We start from the raw sequence: 16,811 nt of genomic DNA on the forward strand, positions 1-16,811 counted from the left end.
TCTTCTTTTGCAGAGAGGTAAGGTGTACGAAAATACTTTTCTTTTAATTAAAAGAACACAAGATAAAAAATTTATGTAATAACAACGAATATATAACACAATGCAGCCTGGAGTATATACATCTTTATAATAGTACGGTCATTGATTTTATTCTTTTTTTTATTGCAAGAGGGACCATGAAGACAAAAGTGTCTAAGATCCACAAAAGCCCCAATGTGGGCCTGATGAAAGCGAATGAAGCAGTCATCTGGGAATTGGTCCCTTCCTGAGAGCAGCCCCCCACATTCTCCCTGCAGCGGTTGGTTGGAACCAGAGATGGCACTGTCCCCGGAAGGCTGTGTGTGGCTTCTGCACGGGGTACAGGGACAGTGGGGTTCCCTAGGGGTTGGGGGTGGGCCAGGGAGCCCTTACCTGAGTAGAGTAGGGAATATAAACAGATAACAGGATCTCTTCCGACTTAAGGCTGGCTTCAGGTGATCTCTCAAGGAAATGGCCGTCTAAAGGAATCTGCCGTTCTCCTTCTATCAGAGAAATGACCTTGATTAGAATGAACTTATCAAATTGGAGACTGTCCACCAAAGGGCTGATGTGATGTATCTGGGGAAAAAGAGAGAGTGCAGGCAGGGAGCCAGAAGAGGTGGGTTCGAGTTCCAGGTTTCAAGCTGCGTCACCTTAGGCAAGTCACAGAAACTTTGGGGCTTCTGGTTCCTCGTTTGCAGATGAAAGAGTTGGACCAAATAAGCTGAAAAGTATTTTCTGGTTCTTACAACCCATTATATGTCTTTCCCAAGTGTTGGCCTTGAAGAACTTTAAAGCTATATAGAAATAACCTAGTTTTGCTAATGGAAAATGGGTAGAATATATTTCAGAAATGTGATAACTGAGGCCCAGAAGTCAGATGTATTAAGTGACTTCTCTGCAGTACTAGAGATGGATGAGTGGCAGAGGTCAGTAGCCCCATATACAGCTTTTTTTCCCTCCTTTAAGCAGCTTAACCTACTCTCTTATTTGATCCACGTTATTTCTAAATGTGATTTTAATCAAAGCGAGAGTATCTTACAACAATATCCCTACAAATAATATGTATTATTTTTATTTCTTTAAGTTTAAACCATTTTCCTTGGCAAGGATCAAGCTGTTTTTGAATAAAGATAGAAATAGTGAGTAATATGCCCCACAAACTTGATTTTGTTTGAAATGAAAAGTCCTATAATGAAAATCCACCTTTATGAAACTCTGACATCAAATATGTCATAAAAATTTAAAACCACATAGATACAGCTCATATATTTGTAAAACTGCTTTTGGATTCTACAAGAATATGGCCAAATAGTTAAGAAAAATGGTCATGTGCAGTAACTTCCCTGATCTACCAGATATAAAACATCTGGAGAACAGGATTATCGATCTCAGTTTCATTCTTATGTTTGCGGGAATGTAGATATAGCCCATATATTTGGTCAGTCTAAGTTAGAGATACTTGGTTTATGGAAGGAGATACCTAACTGACAGTGATAATTATAACTGAATGCCTAAACGTTGGTCTCTTACCTTTAGATATCAGATTGATGATAGCATCTCCTGCTGCTAAAATTGGATTTAGGTCAGAATAATTCAGCCTGCTCACCACATGTCCTCCTAAAGTCTAGAAAAATAAAGATGACATTATTTTTTTTAAAGCTACACTTAATCATTCAACAATTAAGCAATTATGTATACAGTGGTCTCTTATAAGCTTGTAATCCTCCTCTTTGCTTCATAGAGAGATGTGGCAGAGCTTTGGGGCAGCTAATTAGATTCAGACAACACATCATTCAAGAGTTCGACCCCTGAGTCCAGTTCAAATACATTGCTTAATAAAATATTTCTTTCCCGGCCTGACCTATGGTGGCGCAGTGGATCAAGCTTCAACCTGGAATGCTGAGGTCGCCAGTTCAAAACCCTGGGCTTGCCCGGTCAAGGCACATATGGGAGTTGATGCTTCCTGCTCCTCCACCCCCCTTCCCCCTCTGTCTCCTTTAAAATGAATAAATAAAAATAATTAAAAAAAGAATATTTTAAATATTTCTTTCCCATGTGTAATAAGGAAGTAAATTTCTTCGAGAACGAGCCGTGGTGTGAGTGTTTAATAACACAGAAAGGCGGAGACTGGAGTCTGAATAAGCTCTAAAGAACAGGGATATGAAACACTCATCTTCAAAATGTTTGTTCTGCTGTTGTGTGATAAAATTTCTCTCTTGCCCAAACCATCAATAAAGCTGCTCAGACGTGGCCTTGAATGAAGTCTTTTGAAGGGAGCTAAGAAGACAAGATGATGAGATGAAAATGTGGTCCAGAGAAAGGGATAGCAGATGCCAAAGGTGAAAACATATGATGGGTTTTGAGAATCGACAAAAATAGGATCAGAGACAATTAGGAGAAATGTGCCTTCCTCCAAATCCCACAGAACTACCCATCATGTGTGGAATGGGCAGTGGTTCAAACTGGTTTCTCTTAAATCTTTAATTATAAGGAAATCTCTGGGGACAACCGAGAATTTACGTTTGGGATACACATGTTTAGAAACTGACCTCAGTGCAAAGGTCTAAGAGGAGAACCATCCATGAAAAAGTAATTTGGAAATGTAGGCTCTTGTTTACTAAACCTTGGAAAGACGTATTTTACAGACTAATAGACCTGGACAGGATTTCAGAAACAGTTCATTTAGTTGAACCTTATCTTTTAAAATAGAGAAACAGTGGCTTATCTAGGTCAAGTGGCTTTTCCATTCATAGTGACAGGCTAAGATTAGAAACTGGGCATTTTCAGACTCCAGGACCATAATCGTGATAATCGTGTTATATAATATGTCGCTGCTTAATCTGGGCATAAGCATATAGGCATGGCACACACACACACACACACACACACACACACACTCATGTTGTAAAGGTTTATTCAACACTGACTTGGGTTTCCTCTTTAGAGTAATGTTTGCTAAACTGAGCAGGACTATATGACTGTATCTAACTAGGTCTTATTTTATAAAACACCAGAGAACGTACCGCCATATTCCTAATCTGGGCTCCGGCAAGTGTCTTCAGATGCTTCAGGAGGGCGCGGTGGGTCTGAGTCTTCGCATTCGGTTGCTCCGAAACAATAAAATGTAAGGCATCACTCAGCTGGGCAAGGCTGTAGCCCGCACCTATTGTCACCCCTGAAAATAAGATACTGGATTGAAACCTGACAGTGAACTTTAAAAGACACATGGGCTGCATGGAAGCAATCTTTCAAATATAGCTTCTCTTTTCATTATTCACTTAGAATGACAAAACACAAAGGGAAAAATTTATTTCTGGCAATTACCATTTATCTCAAATATTAGGTACAAAATTTTTTCTCTCAGTCATGTATACAGCCATAGATGCCACATATGTTAGTACATATCAATAAAAATATCTAAACTTTATTAGTTTATTTCCAATTTAGTGTTTTCCAGAATGTATTGGTTCAATATCAAAATTTCAGCCAAGATTTTGTAAGACTTTCAAAAATCACTAAGCCTAAGTGGGAATTGATCGGCAAATTCACAGTGGCCATTTGCCCTTCTTCTAGCTAGAGCCTTCTGTTCTCTCATCAGAACAAGAGTAGATATCTGACTATACCTTGGGTCAGTTTCATCATGGGATGCTTACATGAAACACGTGATGTCATCCAGTTTATGCATTCTTAAAGGGGGCAATACCACTTCCAAGAAGGTGAAAAAATATTTCTCTTTGCACATGAACAGATATATTGTCTGTCTGTGGTTTTAAAATTTTAAGGAGGATTGATTATAGAAAAAAATTTCTATTGCCCTTGGAGAGGCAACAGTAACAAGGTTGAGAAACACTGGTTTCATTCTATAGGTCCTAGCTCCCCAACCCCTGCACTCCACCCTCACCAAGTGCCTCCACACCTTCCTTCCAACCCTCTCCAGTGCCAGTCCGGCTTCCCCCTGCTTCATCTCTACCTGTGAGTTCTTTGGTGTGGATTTTCCAGTGAGTGAAGAAATTAATGGTCTGACTGACTTAAGATTAGCAGGTCAGAAGGGAAGCAGACAATTTTCCATTTGACTGCTATTTACTTATTGAAGACAACCTTGTTTTATGTAGCATTTTTAGCTCCCACCACCTGTAATCCATTCAAATGTTAAGTTTTGGTAATGGATAGTGGAAGATAGCTTTATCTGGTGCATTATGTTGGAGGAGTACTTGACTAAGTGTAAGAAGACATAGGATCTAGTCCCCACTTAACCAAATGTTAGCTGTGTGAAGTTGGGAAGTTTCCTCAGCCTTTGACTCAATGTCTTCTTTAGAAGAACGGAGATACCAAGACTACCTGCTGTGACACCTCCCAGGGTTGTCATGAGGATCAAAAGAAATAAGAGATATGAAAGCACTTGGTAAATTTTCAAAAGAGTACAAAATAAATAAGGTTGTTCTTCATAGTTAAACATTCAAATTTTGTAGCCCAGACTGTGTGTGTGTGAGAATATGTGTGGGTTTAGATGAGCCTTCAACAAATTGGTGAATCGTGGAGTAATCTCTATCTAGCAAGACCCTTTCCTACCGGCCAGACAATGTCTTAAGCCTTTTTCAGCCAGTCTTCCCATGCCTGGTTGAACTACATGGCATCTTACCACCATCATGGTTCCTCTGACAATGTAGTACTCAGTGACACAACAACTGAGTGGGTTAGTTTGAAAAAATTCAGTGAAAACACATAGTTGATGCTCAATAATCATATCAGAATGAATAAATGTGGTCAGATAATCTATGAAGTCCTCATATCAGCCCAGTGTATATACTTAACTGTTCAACAACAGCCAATTATTGCATCTCATTAGAAAGAAAAGTACATACCATTATCTATGCTGTCCACAAAATACAGTTCTGGAAGCCCAAGTGGAGATACGAAAACTGGATGGAATACATTTCCGAATTTAATGTCACGTCCTTAAGGAGAAAAACATTTAAAGTAATTAGAAAAGCACGTCTTGGGTGCTAATAGATGTTGCTTACTGATAATCCAGAGTGAAAATTGTGACACAAATGATGCAAAAGAAAACAACAACAAAGTATTCTAAAAACCATAGGTATCTGTTAATAATAATGAATTGCACTTGTAAAGAGTTTAAAGAAAGATGTAAGTGTATTATTTACCTAAAGAACATACTTTAAAACCACCTACCCACTGTAGTGTTCCCCATCACAAGAGGGGCTTTGGGGTAATTGGCTTTCAGCTCCAGAAGGTCGTTGAAAGTCACAGGGGTAATCCAGGTAGTCCTCTCCCCTTGGAACGTCAGCCTTTTCTTGTGTGGATCTTCCGCCATTCTCTGCAGAGAAGCAAAGCCAACAGACTTTCAGGTAAGGTTGTTGGACTACGTACCATGAGTATATACTCTTCTCTATGTGTCCAAATGGCTTGCTGGTAATTTTAGCTTTCTGAGGTGACCTAACTTCTAGGGAACAGGAAAGGGGACTAGTTTGAAAATGGATTTTTAAGTTTTGTGTGGGCACCATTGAATAAACACCATAACAGTGCTCTGCCCATTAACACCTGTATCTAGAGCAGAGCAAACTCTATATTTGAGAAGTAATTTTGTGAAGAGGAGGTAGCATGACACGGTGAAAGTGTCTAAAACGCCAGGTTTCTTGTTCTACTTCTGTCCCAAGAGTGACTCAGAGGGACCTCATCTTCAGGATTAGATTTCTTTCATGGGATGAACATTGCTCATAGGCAAAGTTATCCTTGAAAAAATTCCTTGAATCATCCACCAGGTATATTGTATGTGGTTTTTTTTTTACAACTCTGTAGATATTTACATATGTATGCACATAACTATAACTATATATAGACATATAATCTTTAAATAGTAGGTGTGTCCAAGTTCTCACACTCTGAGGGGTGTGCAGAGACTGAGACCCTCTGAGAAGCCCATAGAATCATATCCCTCTTCTCATGCTCTCTCCAGGGTATAGCCATGGAATAGAATGATGGTTATATCACACTATTTATATTATTCCCTTTCTTTCTTCCACTGAGTTGGAACCACAGAGGTTAAAAGTAAGAATAGCAAAATTCCATTATACTAAGTATCATCTGATTTTTATTTTACCAGTTTTACAAAATGCCTTAAACATATCTCACAGAGTAGCTCTGTGACATTGAATAAGTCACCTGTACACTCTGAGCTCAGGATCTTCAACTGAGGAGGTGAACCGAAGCATCTTAGAGGCCCTGGCAGCCCCACTCTTCTGAGGTAAAGCTGTCTGCTTCAACTTATTTATAGTGGAGCTGAACAAGCTCCTAAAAATGGGTTGTGCACCGGACACAATTCCAACTTTGAACGTCTAACACTCGGTAAGTCCACAGGCTAATAGAGAAAGGATTCTACCACATTACGTTATGAAAGAACAAAAGTAAAGCATCTTACTATCAGTTCAGGAGGGAATATAGGCTCCTGGGACGGGTCCAAGGGCTGGAATTCATCTTTGTTGTACAGTTTGGTACACATCTTCACAAAACAAAAGAGAAACGACTTCAGAGACACTGAGAGATGTGTAGGAAACTCTGTGAGACTTCAGAGTTCCGGTCTAAACCTCTGACTCCTCAGCTTCACACGGAGCTGCCAGAGCCACAGCGTGTCCCTGAGCGGAACTTTTCCCACCCACAGAGGACCGTGACAGCTTCCCTGGCAGATTTACTGAACCCTGGGCTTGCTCTGTGGGTGTCAGGAATTGGGTGTTAAGCTTCTGTGCTGAATATCAGGTATTATCTGTGGATATTTATTTGCCATGAGCACGAGGATGCACCACTGTGCTCGATTGGGGGTGGCGTGGGATAGGTCAACCCAGATCAGGCACAGAAGGTTGTGATGCTTCTGCAGGAAAACAGCCTTCTGTGGTGACTGGCCTCAGGAAAGGCATGGGCTTGCTGCTTTGGGGGACTTTTTAAGGCTGTTTATGCCCTGGATTCACTGAAAAGAATAGAAAATTTGCATAAATTTAGGTTTCTGTGGATATTTTTCCCACCTGCAAACACAACACCAGATACTTACTTTTTCATGTGTATTTGCAAAGGATTTTTCTTCTTGATCCATGCAATATTTTCCTGATCCTTTTATTTCACAAACAGTTGATTCCTTAGGAAGTAATTCAGTTTAAAACAAATTCATTGGTTGATTCTTTAAATACTAACCTAGGGAGGTACCTGGCAGTGCCCAGACCCCACAGGATCTGTGGAGGTAATAATAGAGTGTGTCCTTGCCCTCAGGAACTCTGTAAATGGGTGGGGTGGAGAACAGCGTATTGTATCACCGAACAGCTTGGGAAAAAGGCAGGCATGTGCACCATGCTCACGAAAGGGCCACGTTAATGGTCTCACTCAAGTCTCAGGGGAGGACAAAGAGGGTTAGAGGAAGATGTGGTCCACAGCTGAGGCTTCCTACTAAAAGTGAGGTAAATGAAATGTAGCTAGAAGGTAGTAATTTAAAAACCATAAAAGATGGCTCTTCTTTGTTGTAATGGTCATACGATTTGTATCTTTAATGAAGTCTTGGGGGGAAAAAACTGCTTTCAGACTTTCTACACACACATAAAGAAACTGAAAACCTGAGTTTATTTGGATGCTTTTGTAGCTGTTCCAAAGTATTTGGATAATTTAAGTCCCAGATCATTCTACCTTAATTTTCAGGACATTTCATGTAGACCCAAAGTAGTGTTTTAAGCCCGAATTCACTAGTCTGTTACTGCAACTCAGATGAATAATTTCATTCTTGTCTTCCCTGTTCAGACAGAGCCTAAGAGTCTGTGGACATTCACAGACCAATGATTTGACTTCATACATGGGGACAAGGAGACCTGGGTTCTAGTTCCTGCTTTAACACATACTAGTTAGGTTGAGTTGATTAAATTAAGAAAATAAAATACAGTTCAAAGAGGTTTGATAAATTAAATATGCAATAGATGTGCACTGCATTTGACACATAGGAAGAGCCAAAGTGATGGTTAATACTCTTGTATATACATGTATGTTTATAGTATATATATATATATATATATATATATATATACACACACACACACACACACACACATACATGTGGCAATTTTCTACAGAGTTAAGAAGGGATTTAAATTTTGTGACAATGGTAAGTACAATAAAGTAACTAATGTAAACTGCTGAGTGTAGGAACTAGAGTGAATGAAACAATAATATCTATCATTGTATAGATTTTGTCTCCAGGAAAATAATTACATAGTATTAGGTTGAATCATATGAAGCTGTTGTTTTTGTGGATCAAAAATGGTGGAATATTGGCCTTTCACATGGTTCAACTTTAATAGCATCTTACTCAAGATTTAAAATAAACAGACCTGCAGTTTTTAAAGTGTTTTGAGTTGTTCATTACTAGCGTAAAAGTAGTTTCTTTCTTCAAAAAAATTTAGAATTTGGAATTAACTTATGTCCCTTGAAGTGTTTTGGTCAACCAAAATTATATACAGTTCATTTTTATCATACAAATGGCTGCTGGCAGAAATACCCTAACTGAACTCTTGTTGAAAGTATGTCTCCTCTTAATATGTATATTTAACTTTCTGAAAACTTCATACAACTCTAAACTACCCCCACACACTAAATCACTCTTCCACCTTCCTTCATCCCGATTCTTTGATCTCTCAACTTTGAAGATGGCGTGAATTTGTTCCTCACTACATCCTCCTTTATCTGGAGAGTAGAATTCTGCACTCATTCCTGAACGTTCTGGGTTCACACTCCCACACTGGTCTGGTCCTCACTGCCTCCTGCCTAGCATTCTGCACTAGTCCATGCTCTCATTCCCATCATTTCTTTCCAGGCTGATTCTTCTTGAGTCTCCTCTGTGTCTTTCCTTCCTGCTCATTAATTCCTTTTCATTCCTGCTCCTTCAGATCTTATCTGCATGGGATAGAGGATAGACTGAGCTTTTAATAATCTTGCTTTTCATTCATGGTTTAATTGTTTCTTAGTCTATATTTCACTTTCTTCAATAGAGTTTGCATCTATTTAAGTCATAAACCATACATTTTACTTCTTAGGATAGTGCCTAATTTAGGACTAAAAAAGATAGATGCAATAAGTTTATTAAAAAAATACTAACAGTGCAATTCAATGAACTTCAGTGATTGGGATGGTCAATATGAGGTTATTTTAGAGATAATTAAGCACAATGCATGATTATACAAAGGTTTATTAATGTGTTAAGCCAGATGAAAAAAATTATATACATATTTTTTATTTTAACTTACCACGCTGAAAGTTTTCCCACTTTCTACGATGGGACGGTATCCAGTACAGCGACATAAATTACCTGATTAAGAAAGAGATCAATTTTTAATGAATGATATAGAAATATATTGCATATTTGTGCTTCATGTTTTCAGTGGAAAGCTGTATTAGTAATTAGGTTCTTTTTGTTTCCCCCAGCAAAATGTCTCTTCTGAACAGGGATGTTCTTCAGAAATATATATTGTGATTATGTTTTCTTTCTGAAATATCACAAAGATCACCATAATTTTTCTCAATTAACTCTTCCTGCCTTATTTCTCAGCCTTGTCTTAACTCATGTATCCTGCCACCCGTCCTCCCCATAACGTCTCAGATGTGGTCCTTTGCTAAGCTTTATTCATGAAGTCTTTTCTCCTTCAAATGCCCTCTTAGGGAAAGTGTGTCCATTAAACAGGGCCCAGCCTCCTTTCTCCATGGGGTCTGCTCTAACACCCCAGTGGTTTGTAAAAGCTTTTTGAATTCTTCATTACTGGTCTAAATGTACCGTAGTTTGTATTACCCGTTGCAGAACTGTACCACTCATTGTCTGATTCTTCTGCAGACCTATCCTCAATGTGCCAGAGTAGGGTCATCTTTGTACATGCTTAATCTCCCTCATTGGTGCTTAAGTTCATGGAAAAGGCAAAGAATATCTTAGATTCTCTTGAACTCACTCAGTACAGCACAGTAGTGTTCAAAAAGTACCTGGTATTATTTTAATCAGTCAAGATTTCCAAAACTTGGTAGAAATGATGAAGAAACCACTGTCTTTTCAGAAAGTATACTGCTCATAAAAATTAGGGGTTATTAATGGTAAAATATTCCCTAATTTTTTGTGAGCTGTACATATTCAAATTTTACAGCCTGTAGAAATATTTATGAAGATGTTTTACTAGCATGGAAAAAATTCTTATGTTCAGGGGTCGGGAAGCTTTTTGGCTGAGAGAGCCATGAACACCACATATTTTAAAATGTAATTCCGTGAGAGCCATACAATGACCCGTGTATATTACGCATTATCCAATAAAAATTTGGTGTTGTCCCGGAGGACAGATGTGATTGGCTCCAGCCAACCGCAACCATGAACATGAACGGTAGGAAATGAATGAACTATAATACATGAGAATGTTTTATATAACGTTTTTTTTTTAATTAAAGATTTGTCTGAGAGCCACATGCAGCCATCAAAAGAGCCACATCTGGCTCGTGAGCCATAGGTTCCCGACTTCTGTGTTATACTTTTAGAATTGTATATATAATGTAAGAGCACATATATATAATAGTCACAAGTGTTTAAATGAAGCAAAGAAAAAAAAAGAAAAAGCCATGCATACAGAAGCCTGAAAGTAAATGTATCTGGTCATTGTTGTCTCCTGGTGGCAGAAATATGAATGAGGTTATCCTTTGTCTTTTAATTTTTTATAATAGGAATGTGTTATTAAAATTATTATATTCGGAGTGACGTCACGGAAATGGCGCCGTGAGAAGCGCGTCCGACAACTCTCCCCTAAATCACAACAAATTTATCAACTAGAAACAGAAAAATTTATCCTCGGAGCATTCCGGAGTTCCACACAAACTGAAAGCAAAAGGACTGTTATCACTTGAATCTGAGAGACGAGGGTGTGGAGGAAGCTACCGCAGCGACGCTCATTCAAGCCGCCAGGGAGTGCGCCCGCGGTGAGTCAGCCCATATACTTGGGAACCGCAAGCCGCCGCGAGCGGCCGACCGCGAGCCGCCGTGAGCCCGCGAGCTGCAGCGAACCCCCGCGAACCGCCACCGCGAGCTGCCGCGAGCCCCCGCGAACCGCCACCGCGAGCGGCCGCCACGAGCCGCCGCGCGCGCGCCCGGTCCGGTTGAGCACTGCTGACGTTCCCAGCGGCCCGCACACTGCGAGTGGGGGTCGCCGGCCACCGGTGCCCGGAGCGCCCCATTCGCGCGCGTGCCTTGGGCATTCCACGCGCCCAGGGCGCCCTACTGGCCCGCACACCCAGGGGGCTCCATTATCCTGCGCCTGGTGCGGTCCAGCCGCCAGCGGCGGGGCGATCGGGAGAGGCTTGGGAGATTCTCTCCGTGGGCGGGGCACCTCACCCAGCCATTCAAGCTAACAATCAAGCGTTGGGGGAGGGGTGCGCGCAGGCAGCCTAATATACCTTCGGAAACACAGCTGCGACCCAATCACTGAAATTAGCTTAACCCATAAAATCTGCGCACCCTCGGTTCTAATTGATAAGATCTCTCTCAGTTCAGCGGTCCAAGACAAGAGGCGTGATATTTTTTAGTGCCTCTCGCTAAAGGGGCGGGGGCAACTTCTGATTAATAGAGCCTCCATATTCAGGGATAAATGCTAACAAGAAGGACTTGGCAGATAATAAGGTCTATACTACACTAGTCGTAAGCAGAGACTAGTGCCTCTTCTTCCCTGCAAAAACAGGCTACAAAGTGTGGAAAGCCTGTGTTGAGAGGTCCAACTAAATGATAGGCGCTGAACAGTCACCTTGACAACAATTGACTCCCACCCCCGCCTGATTACACTGGAGGCCCTGACTCTCAGAGCCTTTCCCAAAGCCTTGCACTGAGTGGGGATAGAGTGGGGATTTCCCAGCTCTTTGAGCCTCTTACTCCCCAGGCAGAAGCAGTTGCAGCCTTATAGCTGGATCACCAGGCTGCTAATTCAGAAAGGGGGGACTAGGAGAGAGAATCCAGGAAAGCAAACTCTCTCATCGTTGGACCCTGCAAACGCCAACAAGCCTTTACTTCCAGCAAGACTAAAGCCAATTATATGACATTGCCATAGAATCCCATCAACTGCAAATCCCTAACTAAGAGTGACACAGGGGCAGAGCCTGGGGTACAGAGTCACCGACTAGGAAGAGGGAGAGAAAAGAAAAAGGAAGAAGTTAACCTCTCAAAATCAAGAAAAACCCACAGACTTTACAACTTGATCCACTAATTTTTTTTGTTGTTGTTGTTGTTGTTGCTTGTTTCTTCTATCTTTTTGCCTTTATTTCCTCCACCTCGGTCCTTCTATTCTCTGCCCATCTTATGCTTCCCCTTTCTTGAACTACACTACCCATGAGTGTTGCATTTTATTTTTCTTCTTCATCCTCACCCTCCTTTAAGGTTATACTCCAAAACACTTAACTCTCACTCTCTCCTCTTTTGTTTTTTTCTTGTTTTGCTTTATTTTGTTTTTTTTCTCCTCCTATTTTATTTCTTCCTTCGTTTTTCTCTTTTTCTTATTTTTTCCTTTCTATTCATTTTTTCTTTTCTCATTTTACTTTCCTCCCATATAATCCTCAATCATGAACAAATTAGTTAATTTGGGACTCAAGGCTTTTTTTTGGTTTTATTTCTCTTTTTTGCTTTTGTTTTTATTTTTTTTTTCTCTCTTGTTTGTTTATTTTTGTGGCATTTTGGGTCCTCCCAACCCAAGGTCTCCATTGTATTTAGTCTTCGCTCCACTTAATACAACAGATTTTTACTTATTATTTTTATTTTTTCTTCTTTATTATTCTTTTTTGGTCCTTTTTTTCTGATTCCCTCTTATCCCTCTCATTATATCTCTTAGTTGACCATCACTTACAAGCAAATCATCTTATGCTTGTCTAAGATTTTCTTCCTTTTTTTTTTTTTTTTTTTGCATTTAGTAGGTCCCTACTCCCATTTTTTGCCCCTTGAACTCTTCACCCCAAATCAGGCCCTCCATTATAGGCACAATATTTCCCTGAGGAGGGGAGAGGAGGGAAAGAGAAGAGAGAAAAAAGGGGGAAATAATAAATTATTACTGTTTTTTTTTTGTGGGGTGTTTTACCCTTTTTTTTTTTTTCTTTTTTCTTTTTACTCTTTATTAATTCTAATTAGTGCTATCAATAAGACCACCCTCAGATGCCGATAAGAAAGAGGAAATCAAATATTATGGATACAAAAGAAAGAGAGGTAACACAAATAGATGTGGAAAAATCTATGGAGAAAAGACTTAACATATTGGAAACCTTGGAGCTAAATGACAGAGAATTTAAACTAGAAATCTTAAAAATACTCAGAGATATACAAGAAAACACAGAAAGGCAATATAGGCAGATCAGAAAACAACTCAATGAACACAAAGAATATATTACCAAGGAAATTGAAACTATAAAAACAAATCAAACAGAAATGAAAAACTCAATTCACGAGCTGAAAAACGAGGTAACAAGCTTAGCTAACAGAACAGCCCAGATTGAAGATAGGATTAGTGAAATAGAAGACAAACAACTTGAGGCACAACAGAGAGAAGAAGAAAGAGACTCAAGAATAATAAAAAATGAGAAAGCCCTACAGGAATTGTCTGACTCCATCAGAAAGAATAACATAAGAATAATAGGTATATCAGAGGGAGAAGAGAAAGAAAATGGAATGGAGAATATACTCAAACAAATAATAGATGAGAACTTCCCAAGCCTGTGGAAGGAACTAAAGCCTCAAATTCAAGAAGCAAACAGAACACCAAGTTTTCTTAACCCCAACAAACCCACTCCAAGGCACATCATAATAAAGATGACACAAACCAATGACAAAGAAAAAATTCTCAAGGCAGCCAGGGAAAAGAAGAGTACAACATATAAAGGAAGGCCTATTAGATTATCATCAGATTTCTCAGCAGAAACTCTACAAGCTAGAAGAGAGTGGACCCCAATATTTAAAGCCCTGAAAGAGAGGAACTTTCAGCCAAGAATACTATACCCATCAAAGCTATCCTTCAAGTACAAAGGAGATATAAAAACATTCACAAATACAGAAAAGATGAGAGAATTTATCAGCAGAAAGCCCCCACTCCAGGAAATACTAAAGGGGGTTTTCCAACCAGATTCAAAGAACAAAAGAAAACAGCACCACAAGTAACAGCTCCAAGAAGAACACAATAAAACCAAACTTAAACTGTGACAACAAAGGAAAAAAAAGAGGAGAGAGGATGGAGATTAACAGTAGCAAAGGACGATGAAGTGCAGAAATACTCATAAGATAGGGTACTACAATGAATATGGTAGGTACCCTTTTCATTACTTAATGGTAACCACTCTTGAAAAAACCACCACAAAAACACTTGACTTAAAAAAGGTAGCAACAGAGGAAAGAAGTATGGAACACAAACAAACAAAAACAAATGATAGAAAAAGAAAAGAGAAGAATCAAACAAGATACAAAACTAACAGAAAGCAATTTATAAAATGGCAGTAGGGAACGCACAAGTGTCAATAATTACACTAAATGTAAATGGATTAAACTTACCAATAAAAAGACACAGAGTAGCAGAATGGATTAAAAAAGAAAATCCAACTATATGCTGCCTACAAGAAACACATCTAAGCAACAAGGATAAAAAGAAATTCAAAGTGAAAGGCTGGAAAACAATACTCCAAGCAAACAACACCCAAAAAAAAGCAGGCATAGCAATACTCATATCTAATAATGCTGACTACAAGACTGAAAAAGTACTCAGAGACAAAAATGGTCATTTCATACTGATTAAGGGGAAGCTGAATCAAGAAGACATAACAATCCTTAATATATATACACCAAACCAAGGAGCACCAAAATATATAAGACAGCTACTTATTGACCTTAAAACAAAAACTAACAAAAATACAATCATACTTGGAGACCTCAATACACCGCTGACGGCTCTAGATCGGTCATCCAAACAGAGAATCAATAAAGATATAGTGGCCTTAAACGAAATACTAGAACACCTGGATATGATAGACATCTACAGGACACTTCATCCCAAAGCGATAGAGTATACATTTTTCTCTAGTGTACATGGAACATTCTCAAGAATTGACCATATGTTGGGCCACAAAGACAATATCAGCAAATTTAGAAAAATTGAAATTGTACCAAGCATATTTTCTGATCATAAAGCCTTGAAATTAGAATTCAACTGCAAAAAAGAGGGGGAAAAACCCACAAAAATGTGGAAACTAAACAACATACTTCTAAAAAATGAATGGGTCAAAGAAGAAATAAGTGCAGAAATCAAAAGATATATACAGACAAATGAAAATGAAAATACGACATATCAGAATCTCTGGGATGCAGCAAAAGCAGTAATAAGAGGAAAGTTCATATCACTTCAGGCCTATATGAACAAACAAGAGAGAGCCGAAGTAAACCACTTAACTTCACACCTTAAGGAACTAGAAAAAGAAGAACAAAGACAACCCAAAACCAGCCGAAGAAAGGAGATAATAAAAATCAGAGCAGAAATAAATGAAATAGAGAACAGAAAAACTATAGGAAAAATCAATAAAACAAGGAGCTGGTTCTTTGAAAAGATCAACAAAATTGACAAACCCTTGGCAAGACTCACCAAGGAAAAAAGACACAGGACTCAAATAAATAAAATCCAAAATGAAAGAGGAGAGATCACCACAGACATCATAGAAATACAAAGAATTATTGTAGAATACTATGAAAAATTATATGCCACCAAATACAACAACCTAGAAGAAATGGATAAATTCCTAGAACAATACAACCTTCCTAGACTGAGTCATGAAGAAGCAGAAAGCCTAAACAGACCAATCAGCAGGGAGGAAATAGAAAAAACTATTAAAAATCTCCCCAAAAATAAAAGTCCAGGCCCAGACGGTTATACTAGTGAATTCTATCAAACATTCAAAGAAGACTTGGTTCCTATTCTACTCAAAGTCTTCCAAAAAATTGAAGAAGAAGCAATACTTCCAAACACATTTTATGAGGCCAACATAACCCTCATACCAAAACCTGGCAAGGATGGCACAAAGAAAGAAAACTACAGACCAATATCTCTAATGAATACAGATGCTAAAATACTAAACAAAATACTGGCAAACCGAATACAACAACATATTAAAAAAATAATACATCATGATCAAGTGGGATTCATCCCAGAATCTCAAGGATGGTTCAACATACGCAAAACGGTTAACGTAATACACCATATCAACAAAACAAAGAACAAAAACCACATGATCTTATCAATAGATGCAGAAAAGGCTTTTGATAAAATACAACACAATTTTATGTTTAAGACTCTCAACAAAATGGGTATAGAAGGAAAATATCTCAACATGATAAAGGCCATATATGATAAACCATCAGCCAACATCCTATTAAACGGCATAAAACTGAGGACTTTCTACCTTAAATCAGGAACAAGACAGGGTTGTCCACTCTCTCCACTCTTATTCAATGTGGTGCTAGAAGTTCTGGCCAGAGCAATCAGACAAGACAAAGAAATAAAAGGCATCCATATCGGAAAAGAAGAAGTAAAGCTATCACTTTTTGCTGATGATATGATCCTATACATCGAAAACGCGAAGGACTCCACAAAAAGATTATTAGAAACAATAAGCCAATACAGTAAGGTCGCAGGATACAAAATTAACATACAAAAGTCCATAGCCTTTCTATATGCCAACAATGAAATATTAGAAAACGAACTCAAAAAAATAAT

At 38.8% G+C, this 16,811-nt stretch overlaps 1 protein-coding gene across 1 annotated transcript in view; it reads right to left on the minus strand.

Annotated features, from left to right (window-relative positions):
- The window catches only part of LOC136337564 (aldehyde oxidase 4-like), an 88,587-nt gene that overhangs the window by 46,460 nt on the left and 25,316 nt on the right, over nt 1-16,811 (minus strand). Inside the window, exons 6-13 of the mRNA XM_066278903.1 lie at nt 9,312-9,373; nt 7,082-7,165; nt 6,458-6,538; nt 5,212-5,356; nt 4,884-4,976; nt 3,045-3,196; nt 1,552-1,645; nt 412-521 (exon numbers count right to left, since the gene is read on the minus strand). Of these exons, the coding sequence (XP_066135000.1) occupies nt 412-521; nt 1,552-1,645; nt 3,045-3,196; nt 4,884-4,976; nt 5,212-5,356; nt 6,458-6,538; nt 7,082-7,165; nt 9,312-9,373 (821 nt within the window). The remainder of the gene's footprint in view (nt 1-411; nt 522-1,551; nt 1,646-3,044; nt 3,197-4,883; nt 4,977-5,211; nt 5,357-6,457; nt 6,539-7,081; nt 7,166-9,311; nt 9,374-16,811) is intronic.

This window comes from Saccopteryx bilineata, chromosome 5 (assembly GCF_036850765.1).
Source record: "Saccopteryx bilineata isolate mSacBil1 chromosome 5, mSacBil1_pri_phased_curated, whole genome shotgun sequence".
NCBI classification, from domain to species: Eukaryota; Metazoa; Chordata; class Mammalia; order Chiroptera; family Emballonuridae; genus Saccopteryx; species Saccopteryx bilineata.